This window comes from Hyaena hyaena, unplaced genomic scaffold, assembly GCF_003009895.1.
Source record: "Hyaena hyaena isolate Hyena2069 unplaced genomic scaffold, ASM300989v1 scaffold_306, whole genome shotgun sequence".
NCBI lineage: Eukaryota > Metazoa > Chordata > Mammalia > Carnivora > Hyaenidae > Hyaena > Hyaena hyaena.
In genome coordinates this window covers 112,329-126,515 of record NW_024080935.1, presented here as the reverse complement: position 1 = coordinate 126,515, position 14,187 = coordinate 112,329, and the positions used below count along the sequence as shown (strand labels likewise).

General features: G+C 52.8%; 1 protein-coding gene across 5 annotated transcripts in view; it reads left to right on the top strand.

The window, feature by feature from the left end:
• GSG1L (GSG1 like) overlaps nucleotides 1-14,187 on the top strand; it is a 204,653-nt gene that overhangs the window by 123,561 nt on the left and 66,905 nt on the right. For 2 of the 5 annotated variants that reach the window (XM_039247842.1, XM_039247841.1), the window contains exon 3: nucleotides 7,553-7,705. The exons of 1 other annotated variant lie outside the window; for it this stretch is intronic. In XM_039247842.1, coding sequence (XP_039103773.1) covers nucleotides 7,553-7,705 — 153 coding nt within the window. Of the gene's footprint in view, nucleotides 1-7,151; nucleotides 7,182-7,203; nucleotides 7,451-7,552; nucleotides 7,706-14,187 lie in introns of those variants that run through there. 2 more of the 5 variants (XM_039247840.1, XM_039247838.1) reach the window with 2 other exon arrangements.

Sequence of the window (14,187 nt, the reverse complement as noted above, 5' to 3'; positions counted from 1 at the left end):
CATTATATCCATGTGGGCATATTTTTAGAGCTGAATTGTCTTTCCTTTTAATCTAACTCTTTTGAAAACTGGCACCTTCATGTGCGGGGTGGCGTGGTATTTGCTGGAACCTCCCCTGTCCCTGAACAAGCTGGATAACTGAAGGTTTGCTGGAGACTTCACTCCTACATGGAGATACATCAGCAAGGATCGTGCAGGGTCTTAAACTGTTGCTTCGCTGCAGAGCGTCTGGGATAGAAATGGCTTTAGACATCCTTGCATGGGGGGCTGTCAACTCAAAGGCTCGAGAGCGCGAGGCAGGAGCCAAGGGTGACGGGCACTGGGTAGGGTCCGTGCTGACTCAGAAGTCCGTGCCCTGACCCTAGTTGCACGTCCCATTCTGTGGCATATACACGTCTTGCAAACGGTTCCAGAAACCTGGGTGAAGTTTTATGTGAAGGCTCCTATTTTTAAATGTTGATAATGAATTCAGATATTTTTAAAAGACTGTGTGGGCCAAACAAGACATTTTTGTGGGCTGGATTCGGCCTGTTGGCAGCTTGTTCGAGAATCCACTTGTTTTACCGGGAGGGAAACTGAGGCCCGCAGAGGCACGGGGCCTTCCAGAGGAAGTTCCAGCTGGAACTCAGGGCTGCTCCCACTCAGTGCCGTCACCTTTCTTTGGTTTTTTGCTGCAGTTCCTCTTCCGGGAAGCCCCTTTCCGTGCCCCCTCCAAACCTCATTCCCTGCATCTCTCAGAGGGTCACACTGCTTCCCAGTTTCGCAACATCAAGCAGCCTGGCAGGTGGAAGACAACCCACCACCCGGTCCCCAATATGCCCTCAACCTGCTTGGTGACACGGGCAAGTCCTGAGTCCTCCATAGGCTAACTTCTCATCTGTGGATGGAGGGCTGGAGGCTCAGTGACCCCTGAAGTCTGTCTCGACGCCTTCTCCTCGCAGCCACCGAGCATCCCCGAGCCCGAGTGGCCAGTATTGACATTTTGCAAACAGCAGCTGTCATGAAGCCGTTTCTGGCCTCGGAGGTCCTGGCCTGCGTCATTTACATGCCTTCACATGCTGAGTTCCAGGGGGCGTGTCTCCGAGCCCGTGGCCGGCAGCCACGATGCTGTGCCTTATCGATTTGACATATTAAACTGATGGATTTGGGGGGATTTGATTTTGGATTTGATTTCTCTTGAAATGCCGTGCTGCCTTGGGATCTCATCTGACTTTGCAGCGATTCCCCTCTGCTGCCTGGAAGGGTTTTGTTTGTCCAGCGACTGCGATGTACCCGTTCCAGGCTGCCTACTCCTTGGCCACATCCCACGGGACTAACAACGACGATGACAATAATAGTAACAGCTAGCGCTTATATAACACCTGCTGTAAGCACTCTGCTCATCAATTTCCTCACTTGGTCCTCAGGCTGCCCGCAAAGTGGGTACGACACCTATCCCCAATTTTCAAGTGAGAGGATGGGTTCCATGGAAGCATGTCACCTGCCCAGTGTCCCAGCCAGTGCCTGGCAGAGCCAGGGACAACCGAGGTGGCCTGGCACGGGGTCCGTGATCTTTATCTTGTTGCCCCACCCCCACCTATCATCATTCTAATTGCCCATAATTATACTTATCAGGAAGTAATAGTAACGCTTAGCTTTTTTGAATACTTCCCAAGTGTCAGGCTTGTGTGATTTATAGATAGTGTCTCCCTTAATGCTCAGGACAAACCCATGATGCCCATTTTTCAAATGAGGAAACTGAGGGTCAGAGGGATGAGGCCCCCCAGCCAAGGCCGTAGATCCAAGACGCTGTTCGCACCTGTGATTCCCCACTCAGCCAGACCGGCCCTTGAAACTGTCTCAGCAAGGGAGGGGCTGGGGCGAAAGGCAATGTGTTCTTGCAAACCCATCAATTCCATCAATGGAGGGTCAGGGTCGATGTTATGAAGCTGTTTTTTAAAAAGGCAAAAAGTGCAGCTAACAGGATTAGCTGTCACCCCACGGGGCCCGTACCTGATGAGAAGCCATTTCATTTCTTCTGCCCCCGGGAGGTCACCAGCGCTCAGCTCCAAATCGAGCTGTTCTCGTGCCAAGCTTCAGAGACCCGAAACAATCATCTCTGTGATTACTAAGGCTCTCTGGGTATCACCAAGGCGAGACCCCAGCGTCCCGGCCAGAGGCCACCTGCCCACTGTCCTCTCTGACTTCCTTTATTCACATGCGCGAAACATGAATAATCATGAAAGTGCAGATAGAGGGCCCCGAGCCGATGTTTTGTTATTCGAATTCTACCTTCGCTGGGTTTGCCAGACGTCTAGCATTGACTTCATCTTTTTCTGAAGTCGACTCGCTTTCTTATACATACATTGGAAAGGGAACTTCTGATCAGTGGTGCTCATGTTTGACGGTGTATCAGCATCATCTGGAGAGCTCGTTATAACATAGATGGCTCTTGAGGCCCAAGGATTAGCATCCCATGTTCCTGCGTGCCTGCTACGGGGTGGGGGGCACTCGGAGAACGCTGGCTTAGATCACGGCTCTAATTGAATCCCTTGCCATAAAACGCGATGTGTCAGGGAGGGTCCCTGCAGGAAACGGAATCCCCCAAATAGTTTGAATGTAGGCATTTTAATGACAAAGTCCACACAGAGGCACAGCCAGGGGTAAGAGAATCTGAGGCCCCTAAAGGCTGGCCACAGAGGGGAGCTGTTATCACCAGCCTTGGGGGGGGGCGAGGAGAAAGGGTGGGAAGACTGTGAGAGCCACAGATGCTTGGCGCCCACAAACCTTGGAATGGAGCCTCTATAAGAGAAGGGGCTCCAGAGAGGGAGCAGGGCAGAGACCACACTGACCTTCCTCTTCCCACCCTCCTGATTTCCAGCTGGTGCTCCTCACAGCTCAGCCAGAGGGCTGGGGGGATGGGGTGTGTGTCTGGGGATACACTTCCAAGGAGTCAGGCCCCTGGAGGTGCAGAACAGGGCAGAGAAGGGCGGAGAGCAGTGGTGAGGGGGGGGGCGGGGGAAGGGCAGGAGAGGAGAGGGGCTGATGGAGAGTCACCAGCCTGGAAGGAAATTGTCAAAATGTCCTTCAAGCCTGCCTAGGAACTGCTGAAGATTCTGTGAGTCCTCTCACAGTTTTAAATAATTAACACGTGGTAGAAAGGTGTTAAGGACACCTTAGCATCAAACAGAGGCTCTTTTGATCGAGGTGATAAGAATTATAAAAATAACAGAGAAAGTGAATAGCTTTTTCACTTCTTGACTCAGAGAATTCGGTGTTGTGGTTAGTGTAACACACTTCTCCCCTGGTGGGAACACAGACGTGTGGATGGCACCCCCCAGTGTTACTCACTCGGGGTACTTAGCAGCTCACGTCAGGCATTCTTGGGGGGGCTGCAGCTGGAGGTGGATGGGGGTGTCAACCGCCTAGTCCAGCGGGCTGCAAAGGTGGGTAAATGTTGGGGATGGGCTCTGGTGACCCAGGCAGGCACTGGAGCAGAGCGGTCCGTGTGCTGGCAGGTGACAGGGTGTGCAGAAGTGTTGTCGCAGGGGCCGGCGGGGCTCCTGCAGTATCGCCTTCACGGCCCTCTCCGCTGCCCCTCCCCTTGAGGATTCATGGTCCCGGGGATCGATCACCCACCCTTTTCTCTCTCGCGCCACATACTTCTCACGAACACGTCAACCACTCCTGTGCCTTCAGCTACCGTCTCTTTGACGATCAGAGCGATTTAGTGACACCCATGTCTTGCCAATGCCCGCACCTCTGGTACCTCACTCTCCGTGGAGAATCTCACCATCTGCTCAGCTGCCCAAGTTGGACACCTGGCCCCACTTTGGAATCCTCCCTGTCCTTTGCCACCAAGTTCACGGTCAGAGCCTGGGAGTTATCAGGCTCTGATAACCACACATCCTCACCCCTAATGTTGCCATGGCAGACCACCATCATCTCTCGCACAGAGTGCAGCAAAGACCGCCCCTCCCCGCTCCTTCTAGAGAGGGCTTCCTGACAGGTGTCCTTTCCTCGCTAAGACCTTTAGGGCCCCCCTTGCCTCTTCAGCACGGGTCAAGCCCACCTTCCACGGCCTGGCTTCCGGCATCCTCAAGACCTGTGTGCTCTTCCCTGTGACATCTGGTGGCCAGCTGGCCTCGGGATTGCTGACGACCGAAGTCCACCGCCTCTCCCCTCCCACTCAGTGGCCACCCTCTTGCGGGAACCCTGGCTCGGGAATTGTTTGGGAGGCCGGAGGGCATGTAGATGAGGGCCATGGCCGGGGAACCCTGTGCCCTCAAACCCAGATGGGCCTCTCTGACCAGCCCGAAGGCAGAAAATGGTCTGATCTCACAGTGGCTGCTCTATCCCACCAGCTTACAGCCATGGCGAGTCCTGGAGTCAGAGAGGGCTGGGTTTGAACCCAGACCGTACCACTATCTGGCCATGTAGACTAGTTGCTTAGCCCCTCCGGTCCTAAGTTAACTCATCTGCAAAATGGGTACCACCTCCTAAGGTTTTAGGAGGATGGGGGAAATAACCCATGTGAATGCTAGTGTCTGAGATCAGATTCCCCGGAAGCAGACGCTGAGATGAAGATTCACATGCAAGTCGTTTATAAGGAAATGGCCTGGGGGAGAGTGGTAGGGGAATTGGGGGCGGTAGGGCAGGGAAATAAATGTGGAGACAATAAGAAGCCTAAGTAACCCCAGCCAGGCATTGGAGATGCTAGTGCCTGGTTCTCCGTTCAAACTTCTTTATTTTCTAAGCATTCCAACCCCTGATGCCCATCCCACCTCTCAGCCTGTCTGAGAGAGCAGAGCAGGATGCTGCTGGGCGGGGAGGTGGGGGGTGGAGGGGGGTGGAGGCCTGGCAGGGATGAGAGAGCCACCCCCCGGGAGAGTAGGGGTGCTTCAGGAGAGGCGCTGAGTCAGTAAGCAGCACAGTGGTGAGGGGCGGCCTCCACATGCCACTGGGCCGACAGCAGCTGGAGGGGAAGGCTGCCGGGAGGGAGGCCAGGCCTCTGCGGGAGCTGCCGCTCTCCTGGCGAGGCTCAGCCCGCATCTCCTGCCTTCCTCCCTGCTGCCTCAGTGGGCTTCGGGCCAGAGAAGGGCCTGGGAGGCTATGAGTGTGCCCAGCCAGGGGGTGTTTTAACAACTTCTGGGCTGCCAGGACCGCGTTATTCTCTTACAGAAATCCAAGGGGATGTGATAAGAAAGCCCAGGAGATGTGATATTTTTGTAGCCAAAATAAAGGGGGGAGGGGGTAGAAGAAAAGAATTTCTCCACAGCTCTAAAAGCCCGTTGTGCTCGGAATGATAGTGGGTGTTTCAGAATGTGGATTCTTTGTCAGGGAGCAGAAAAGGACTGAGAATTTTCTGTTTGTTTCCTTCATTCACTAAACAGTATATATTGACGTCCCTAGGACGTTCCCGGTGGAAGGGACAATCTTATAAAGGCAGAGATGTAGGAAGGACATGTTTGATGGGTTTGGAGAACAGAAAAGTTGAAGATCGGGACTCTTTGTTGTAAGTGATAGAAATTCCTCCTCATACTAGCTTAGGCAAAGATAAGGAATTGATTGGTTCACGTGATTGAAAGAACAAGTGATTGGATGCTTCAGGCATGGCTGGATCCAGGGGCTCACACAATGTCACAGGACGCAATCTTCCTCCATCTTAGCTTTGCCTTCCTTGACACTAGCTCTGCTCTCAGGAAGGCCCTTGCCACTTGGTGACTCAGTCAGTTCCATCCATCTACTTTTCCAGGCTCAAACCCAGTATAAAGGAATTTTCTTCACCAATAGTTCCAGCAAAAGTCCTGTGGCTGACTCTCATTGAACTGACTTGGGTCATATGTCCATTTCTGAATGGTCAGGTGTGGTGCATAGTCCCTTGTCGAAAGTGTAGGCCTTGCTCACTGATTAGTGTGGCTTGGAAGGTAAGTCACGTGCTGTGTCACATTTTCCACTGCCCACTCTTTGTCTCAGAAATCGTATCTGCTCCCACAATTTCTTTTCTCCCTCTTGACTCTGTCTCCTGCTTTGACCTCACTCAAGCACCCGGGGCTCCATTTCCAGGGGGCCATGGTGGAGACATGCTCCTCCCATACAACAATACTATGGGACAAATTGAGCCCTCACTAGACGCTAAGCACAAGCTCTTTACATTGCCCTGTGATTGAATCCTCACAGCCTGACAATACTAGAAATAGGTGTTATTTTTATCTTTGTCGTATAGGTAAAGAAACTGAGGTACAGAGAGGTACGCCTCTGAACCGATGACAAGAGTCATAGGGATTATGAAGCTCTGATTGGCTACACAGGAGTCATGTGCCCATACATGGAGCCAGGAGGTGCATGAGCTGCACCCGAACTGCATAGACTGAGAGAAGGAAGGGACTCCCCAGGGAAAGGATTGTAGTTAGAAGTGGAGGATAAAGTGGGCTGGGAAAATGCCCCCTAACTTAGTTGGCAAATGATGGCAGCCCAATTTGGGGAAAAAACAACAACAACAACAACAAAAACTGGGAGAAAAGGGAGCTGTGCCAGCTCAGGGAATGCAAAGGTTTGAACAGCCAAACCCCTGAAAGGATAGAGGGGCGGCTGGCCTTCAGGGACAGCTAGAACCAGGCACTCACACGCTCATAAGGCTCAGGTTCTCAGAGCGCCTGGTTGGCCCAATTGGAAGAGCCTGTGGCTCCCGGGGCTGTGAGTTTAAGCCCCACTTTGACATTAAAAAAAAAAAAAAATCAAGATTACTTAAACATATAAACTTAATGGGGCGCCTGGGTGGCTTAGTCGGTTAAGTGTCCGGCTTTCGCTTAGGTCATGATCCCGCGGTTCGTGGGTTCGAGCCCCGCGTCGGGCTCTGTGCTGACTGCCAGCTCGGAGCCTGGAGCCTGTTTCAGAGTCTGTATCTCCCTTTCTCTCTGACCCTCCCCTGCTCACGCTGTCTCTCTCTCTCTCCTACAAATAAAATAAAATATATTGAAAAAATTAAAAAAATAAACTAAAAAAAAAATCTCGCACTCTGATTTGACCCTCCGCTACGGACTTCGGCGCTTCTAAGCGCAGATTGTTAGAGAAGGGCTTTGATTGGCCAACTCTAGACCACGTGATCACACCCGACCAATCAGCTCTGCTCAGGAAGACAGAGCCGCTTTAGAACACGGCAGGCGGGGGAGAGCTGCGAGGTTGAAGTTGTGGCCACGGCGGTCGGTAGTCGTTTCTAGAAAAGAGGGGGAGTAGGGTACAGGGCAGATAAAAATGTAGGTGTGCGCTCGTAGCTGCAGGTGACAGAGAACATTTGCACAAATGGTTTAACCGTGGAGAAGCCTTCGGGGCTGGTGATTGGCCCAGTGGTGTCACCCTTCTGTCGCTCTGCTCAGCAAGTCCAGTGTCAGCTTCCTCCTAAGGCGGGTACCCTCCCTCCTGGCCATCAGGTGGCTCCCTGGTGCAGCCATCTACCGGATGCAAAGAGAAAGTGAGACCCCGTCCAGCCGCGGGGCGTGGGGTGGACGGGACACGGGGCAGGGTCGCCCTGCGGCGTCCCGCATCTCACGGCCGCTCTGCCTCTGTCGTGCAGGGGTCCTGTGGCTGTCGGTGGTGTCCGAGGTGCTGTACATCCTGCTGCTGGTGGTCGGCTTCAGCCTCATGTGTCTCGAGCTCTTCCACTCCAGCAATGTCATCGACGGGCTCAAGCTCAACGCCTTCGCCGCTGTCTTCACGGTGCTGTCCGGTAAGGCGGAGGGCCGCAGGCGGTGGAGCGGAGCGTGGGTGCTGGAGCCGCCCTGTGGCCGAGTCCTGGCTGTTTCCGCAGGGTGACCTTGGCGCCCATTACCCCTCTGCTCTGAGCCTCCCCAATCCGATTCATAAAATGGGATGTGTGGGCCAGCCTATTCACTGATTCAGTGGTTGTTGAATGCCATGTGCCGGGTACCGTGCTAATAATAAGAGCCAGGGGGTTCCTAATGAAGGGACAGTTCCAGCGCTTGTGGCTTGTGTCTGGGGGACACGGCACGGTGTCTATTGGAGGTGGCTCTTGGAATGAGTGGATCATGGTGTCATCCACAGAGACATAAAAGGGGGGGCCTGTTTGGGGGTGGCAGGCACCTCACTCAGCTGCTTTGGCTGATTTGCCTTTGAGACATCCGTGTGGAAGCTGGAGGGGGGAGCAAACACACCTGGAAGCTCAGGGACAGGTGTGGGGTGGAGAGAGATTTGCGTAAAGCCCACAGAGCCAGGGGCCTTGAGGCTTTTACGGAGAACGGGACGGCCAGCGGCACGTCATGACTCAGGAAGCTGGAGACAGCCGACTCCAAGGAAAGGCCACTGGATCAGGTGGCCAGGTGCCCAGTTGTTTCAGCAGATCCAGGTCACGAAGGGTTAAGCAGGGAATGTGCCAGGAGTAAAAGCAGCCTCTAAACCATACCTTCAGGCGGCCTGACAGATAGAGTGGTGGCTTGGCTGTGTAAGACATCTGTTCCTAAAAAGCATATGTAAATTGAATTTCTATAAATCTAATCCTATTCTTCATGCGTTGAGGAACCCTCTGTTTAATGAAACCGAAGCGAGGAGCCTTTTGGTAAGGGACATAATCTCCCCCTAATGGAAACATGTTGTGTATAATAGAGGGGTCCCTCAAAGACTTGAGAGCTGCGTTCTAGAGATTACAGGATGCTCCACAGATGAAAACCTGTGTGACTTGGCATCCTCAGGATGTGGACATCTGACCCTCAGGGCAAAGGAAGGAAAAGAAAAATGGACTGATCCTCACTGGCGAGTGTCGGGTTTGGTCCCTGCTTGCACCGTTCCGAGCTCTTGCACCGTGGACAGGTCTGGACCTGTGTGTTCTTTTCTTTTCTCATCTTGGATTCCTTTACTCGGCCAATCGAAGGCCCGCAGGCACCAGGCACTTAGGGGTTGGGGGGAGTCAAGGGAAGAACAACTCCACCTTCAGCCTCCTAAAGTCTGCAGTCTTGTGAGAGACAGACTCGTCCAACAATTACAAAATGGTGGGTTGACCTCTGCACTGGGTGTGGTGAGAGGCCCGAAGGAGGGGTACCCACGTTGGCCGGGGGGGTGGGGAGGCATTGGGGAAAGCACCCTTTGAGCTGAGACTTGGAAAAGAAAACAGCAGAAGAGTTTGCTTGATGGACCGCTTGGGGAAGACAGTCCAGATAGAGGGGACAGCACGGACAGAGGCCTGGTGGGGTGGTGTATTCTGGAAACATCGAGGAGTTGAGAGGGACAGGAAGGCAGAGTAGGGAGAGCACAGCTGAGAGATGCAGCTAGAGAGCTGGGTGAGGGTCTTGGTGCTTATTTAGCAGTGATCCTGAGGTGTGACCATGTAGTTGACCACACTGAGAACCCAGGGTTAGAGGGGGATGCAGTCAGGTTTGCATTTGGGGTTGAGGGTTCAGGCTGCGGCATGGACAGAGTGGAGCAAGGGTGGAGGTGAGGAGACCAGATGGGAGGTGAGAAAGGATGGGGCCCCACCCAGGTGCAGGGGCAGTGGGAACAGGGGTGGGGGGGGGTGGGCAGGGTGCAGGTCACACCCCCTCAGGCCTGGAGGTGAAATCAAGGGAGCCGGGTGGGCGTGGCAAACAGAGAACCCAGGTCAGCTTCCTTCCACAGAATTCAGGGGGTCCACGAGCCTGGCGGGGTGGTGACGTTCCATCTTTATTTCTCTAACTTGAAACTGATATTTAGTATGTCCTTCAAATATGAGTAGAGGCAACAAAGCCCAGTAATGGGCAGCGCCTATTACATAGTCACCAATAATAATATATATTTCCTGTTGACGCTATCGTTGTGGCAGATGCGTTGAAATGCATTCATTCAAATGTGTAATAATACTAGAGCTTCTGCTGACTGTCGTTACCTCATGCATTAATGAAGAGGCACATATATTCCCATCCCACGGACTTGTTTGAATATTTTGCTAACTGTATTTCCATATAAGGGGTTTGCTTTATAATCCCACGTGTTTTGTTGTATGCATCGGAGACGTTATTCCGAGGAAGGGCCCATAGGTCCCCACGGCCAGAGCCCCTGGTCTTGTGTCCCGTGGCTGGTATCTGGGCAGGGATGGGATGAGCGTGGGCCACCAAGATGGGGAAGGTGGAACAAGCAGGTAGAGGGAGGAGACGGATCCGATTTGAGCGGGTGGGGTGTGACGTGCTGCGGGGGCGTCGAGGCTCCTCTTTCCTGTTAGCTTCACCTTTTCTTTCCTTTCCGCACTCCACGTATCGAAGAATCCCCCCAGTATCCCAGGCACCCAGCCCTCCCCTCAACTTGCTCATTCCAGTCACAGAACAAAAGCTGGTGGGCAGCCCAAGACAGCCATCCCTGAGTCTTCAAGCAACCTCTCCTGGGGTAGGAGGTGGGGGGCTCTTCCCCCTGTCTCCAAGGGCTTATCAGAGTTTTCACTCCTTCAAAAACCCGTCCCCAGAGGCCCGCTGCTGAAGAAAATAAGATTGTCTTCAGTAATTTCCGACACATAAACAATACAGGGTTCAGGGAGGTTAATTGACTTACCCAGGGTCACACAGCTGGTCATTTATGGAGCCAGGATTAAACCCAGCTCCCGCTGGCTTCAAAGCCCTGTGCTCTTTTCATAGGCTCCGAGCTGCAGGGGTGACCAGGCTGGAGGGAGAAGACTTTTAAGTCTTCAGAAAACAGTAACTAAGAAGCATGTGTGAGCCAGAAAATGTCATAAGACCGAAGTAGCAAGTGGTGGAGAGAAAGGGTTTTGTCCTCATACCTGGGAGAAGATAATGGGGGGGGGGATGGCAATGGGACACCAAGAGAGAGCCTGCGTGGTCCTGGAGCCCTAGCTTTTCTGGATCCCCCTGAGAACAGGGTAAGGGGTGGGGAGGGGCCCGGAGGAGGGGGGGTGGCCTTCGGGTTGGCTGCGATGGGAGGGAAAGGAGTGCGCAAGCCCGGTGACCAAGTCCTCTAATGCTGCCAGCCCAAGGGGTCTTCAGCCCAAGGTCAACACCTTCTATGGTAGAGGGGAAGGCAGAACTGGGGCAGCCCCTCCTCTACCCAATTATTATAATTGGTTATATAATGAACCAAGTGATTATGATTAATCGTAATAGCCGGCGCTGGCTGAGATGCTAACGGGCACCGGCACCGGGCTCAACCTGTCACCTGCAGTGGCGTCTTTACTCCTCATGGCGTCCTTGCAGGGAAGAGTCTAACGCCACCTGCATTCCGCAGCTGGGAATGCCAACTGCAGTCACGTAGCTGCGAAGCTGTTAACCCCCAGCCGAGCCTGCCGCTGAAAGTGCTTTGAGTAGGGCTTAGCACCTGGGACTCCAAGCTTGTCGCTTATTATTCCCAACTGTCTTCCAATAAACTGAGGGGCAGATGGTGGCCCCAAGGACCAGCCCCATCACAGTGAGGTGGGGAGGCCGAGGGGTTCACGCTCTTCAGGGAAGGGAGGAGCTGGTGACAGGGTCCGGCCGGCAGGGCTGTGATCGTGGCACAAGGTGGTGGTTCAGATGGGTCGGCCCCCGACGACTGGGGGTGGGGGCTGTGGTTGCTGGCCCACTGGCCCAGGGCCTAGAGCTCACAGTAGGGAGCCCACGAAATGTTTTAATGGTGACTGCTTTTCAAATCAGAAGAAAAAAATAATAATGTAATAATAGTGAAGTTATAAGAGTGAATCTAGACTGGATCATAATTGTTTTTCTACTGCTGCAGTCATAATATGCAAGTTTTACCATTTATTTTTTTTTAAACTGTTTATTTTTGAGAGAGAAAGAGACACAGGATGCAAGCACGGAAGGGCAGAGAAAGAGGGAGACACAGAATCCAAAGCAGGCACCAGGCTCTGAGCTGTTAGCACAGAGCCCGACACCAGCCTCGAACCCATGAACCATGAGATCAGAGCTGAGCTGAAGTCGGATGCTCAACCGACTGAGCCACCAGGCACCCCTACCATTTCTTTTGTAGAGGAACAAACCCACGGAGACAAAAGTGCTTGGGGCCCACGCACATCATGTTGTGGCCCTGCAGTGGGCCACAGCTTTACTTGGGCTCTCGGGACTGAACAAGATCGATTCCGGCTCAGGGAGGGTGGCTCTAGCCATCAGTGTCCCCCTGCCCGGTCCTGTGACTTCCTCCAAGAGGTACTGGGGAAGACAGAACGTGCTGTTTCTTTCCCCAGTGACCAGTCTTCCATCCCAGAAGGGACATGCAAGCAGGCTGGAGGATGTCCTGTCCTTTCCCGAGTCCTCTGAAAAACGAGGCAGATCCACTTAGGAGAAACACAAAGCCATTTGGAGAGAGTCCCTGCACAGTCGAGCTAACTGTGGGCTTTTCCTAAAAACTGCAGCAGCACAAAAAGAAATGTGACCAATTCTGGGAAATAAGCAGACCATTTTGTGAAGTCATAAGGAAAGGAAATTTGGCAATAAGACAAAAAATGATCAAGGTGAGGTTGCTGGTGGGAATTGGGTTTCAGGAGCCATTTTCAGAGTGAGGTATGAATTGAAGAGCAAGCGACTTCACGGCCTGCAAGGTGGAAACCACAGTGTGCTTCGGAGAGAGGTTTGGGGACCTTAGAGCTTCTCTTAGTGATGTGATTTATAACTTCTCACCATGAACCGCCTCTTGTTATTTTAGGATGAGTGTCTTGATAATTCTTGGGTCTGTGCCAAAAAGGAATCCCACATTAACAACCCCCTCTGTTCAGTCGCCCCACCCTAGTCAGACTGGGTCTCTCGCCCATTACCTAGCAAGCAAGTACTGTTGTGTATTTTTGCATCTAAAAATGCAGAGGGAAATGAGTATTTCCATATTATTAAGGATTCTTTTGATGGCAAGTGACAAGGACCCAATCATATTAGCTAACAGAAAAAAAGAGGGTGATGATAGAACCATATTGATTCATGTAATTGAAAAAATACCAGGTGGCTGAGCTTCAGGCCTGGCTGTATCCAGGTGGTCATGTTATCAGGAATCTATTTGTATCTCCAAATTCTGCTTTCTCTTGACTTTGTTCTCAGTTAGGGTTTGTCCATGTGGAGAGAAAATGGTCCCAAGCAGCTCCAGGCTCACATAAGATTCTGGTGGTAGAGAGAGCTCCTTTCCAGTAGCTCCTAGAAACCTTCAAGGAGGATTATGACTGGACCAGCTAGGTTCATAGACTCATCCCTGAACTCCATGCCAGAGAATGCAATACTCTGATTAGCCAGGCCTGGGTCCCTAGCCATATACGCATGGCATGGGCTTAGCCATGGACCAAGCAAGATTACTGGGGACAAGTGGTTGGCCAGACAAACAGGTTGACTGCAAATCCAAGTGGCTCGTGAAGCTGGGAGATCAGTGGGAGGTCCGTGGCGGGGCTAAAGGATTCAGAGCCCCAGGAACGGTGGAGGTCTTAATCTGGATTCCTTCGAAGCAGATTCTAAGGTGGAGATTTGGGTATAGGTAGTTTATTTGGAAGATGATCCCAGGAAGTTTGGTGGGAGAGTGGAGAAGGAAGACAGGAAGGGAGAGTTAGTGAGCGGTGACTGCTGTGGGCGCCTGGGATCCAGTCCTGCTGGGTCCCTCTGAGTGTGCAGAACGTGCCTCAGAATGGTTTGCCCAGTGAGTGAGAAAGCTACAGTTTTCCTTGTGAGGGCCTGACCGTCACTAGTTGGAGTCCCTCCCAAGGCATTAACCTGCTGGAATCACTAATCTTCACCCAAGAAAGCAAGTATCAGAGGAAGGAAGCCTCTCACAAGAGCCCAACTGGCAGGTGGCCTCTGGCATTGGTGCGGGTCCGACAGCGTCTGCCAGAGAAAGTCAACTCAAGGCCGAGAGGGAGTATTATGAGACCACTTGTGCCCCATAATGTAATTCCGATACCATCTGCCCAGAGCCAGCGTCAGATGCCCCAGGCCCCAGCAAGACTGCCCCCCACTTCAGATCCCAGCCCCAAGTTCAGCCTTACCCCAGGCTAACCCCATTTCTGACCAGCTGACAAGTTCAGGGTTCCCACAACCCCCTCGTGATGACTGTATTATTGTAAAGGACGAAGTCAGGGCCAGCCAAAGGGTGGGGTCTGGGGGCCCTCAAATGCAGACCCTCCCGTGCCCACTTGACTTGGTGGAATCAGTGCATCGTCCTTGTGGTCCAGCTGTGCTGTTCATGGCCCAGGAAGCTCACTGGAGCCTGGGGTCCAGAGTTGTTATGGGGGGGGGCCTCATTGCACGGATGATTGAT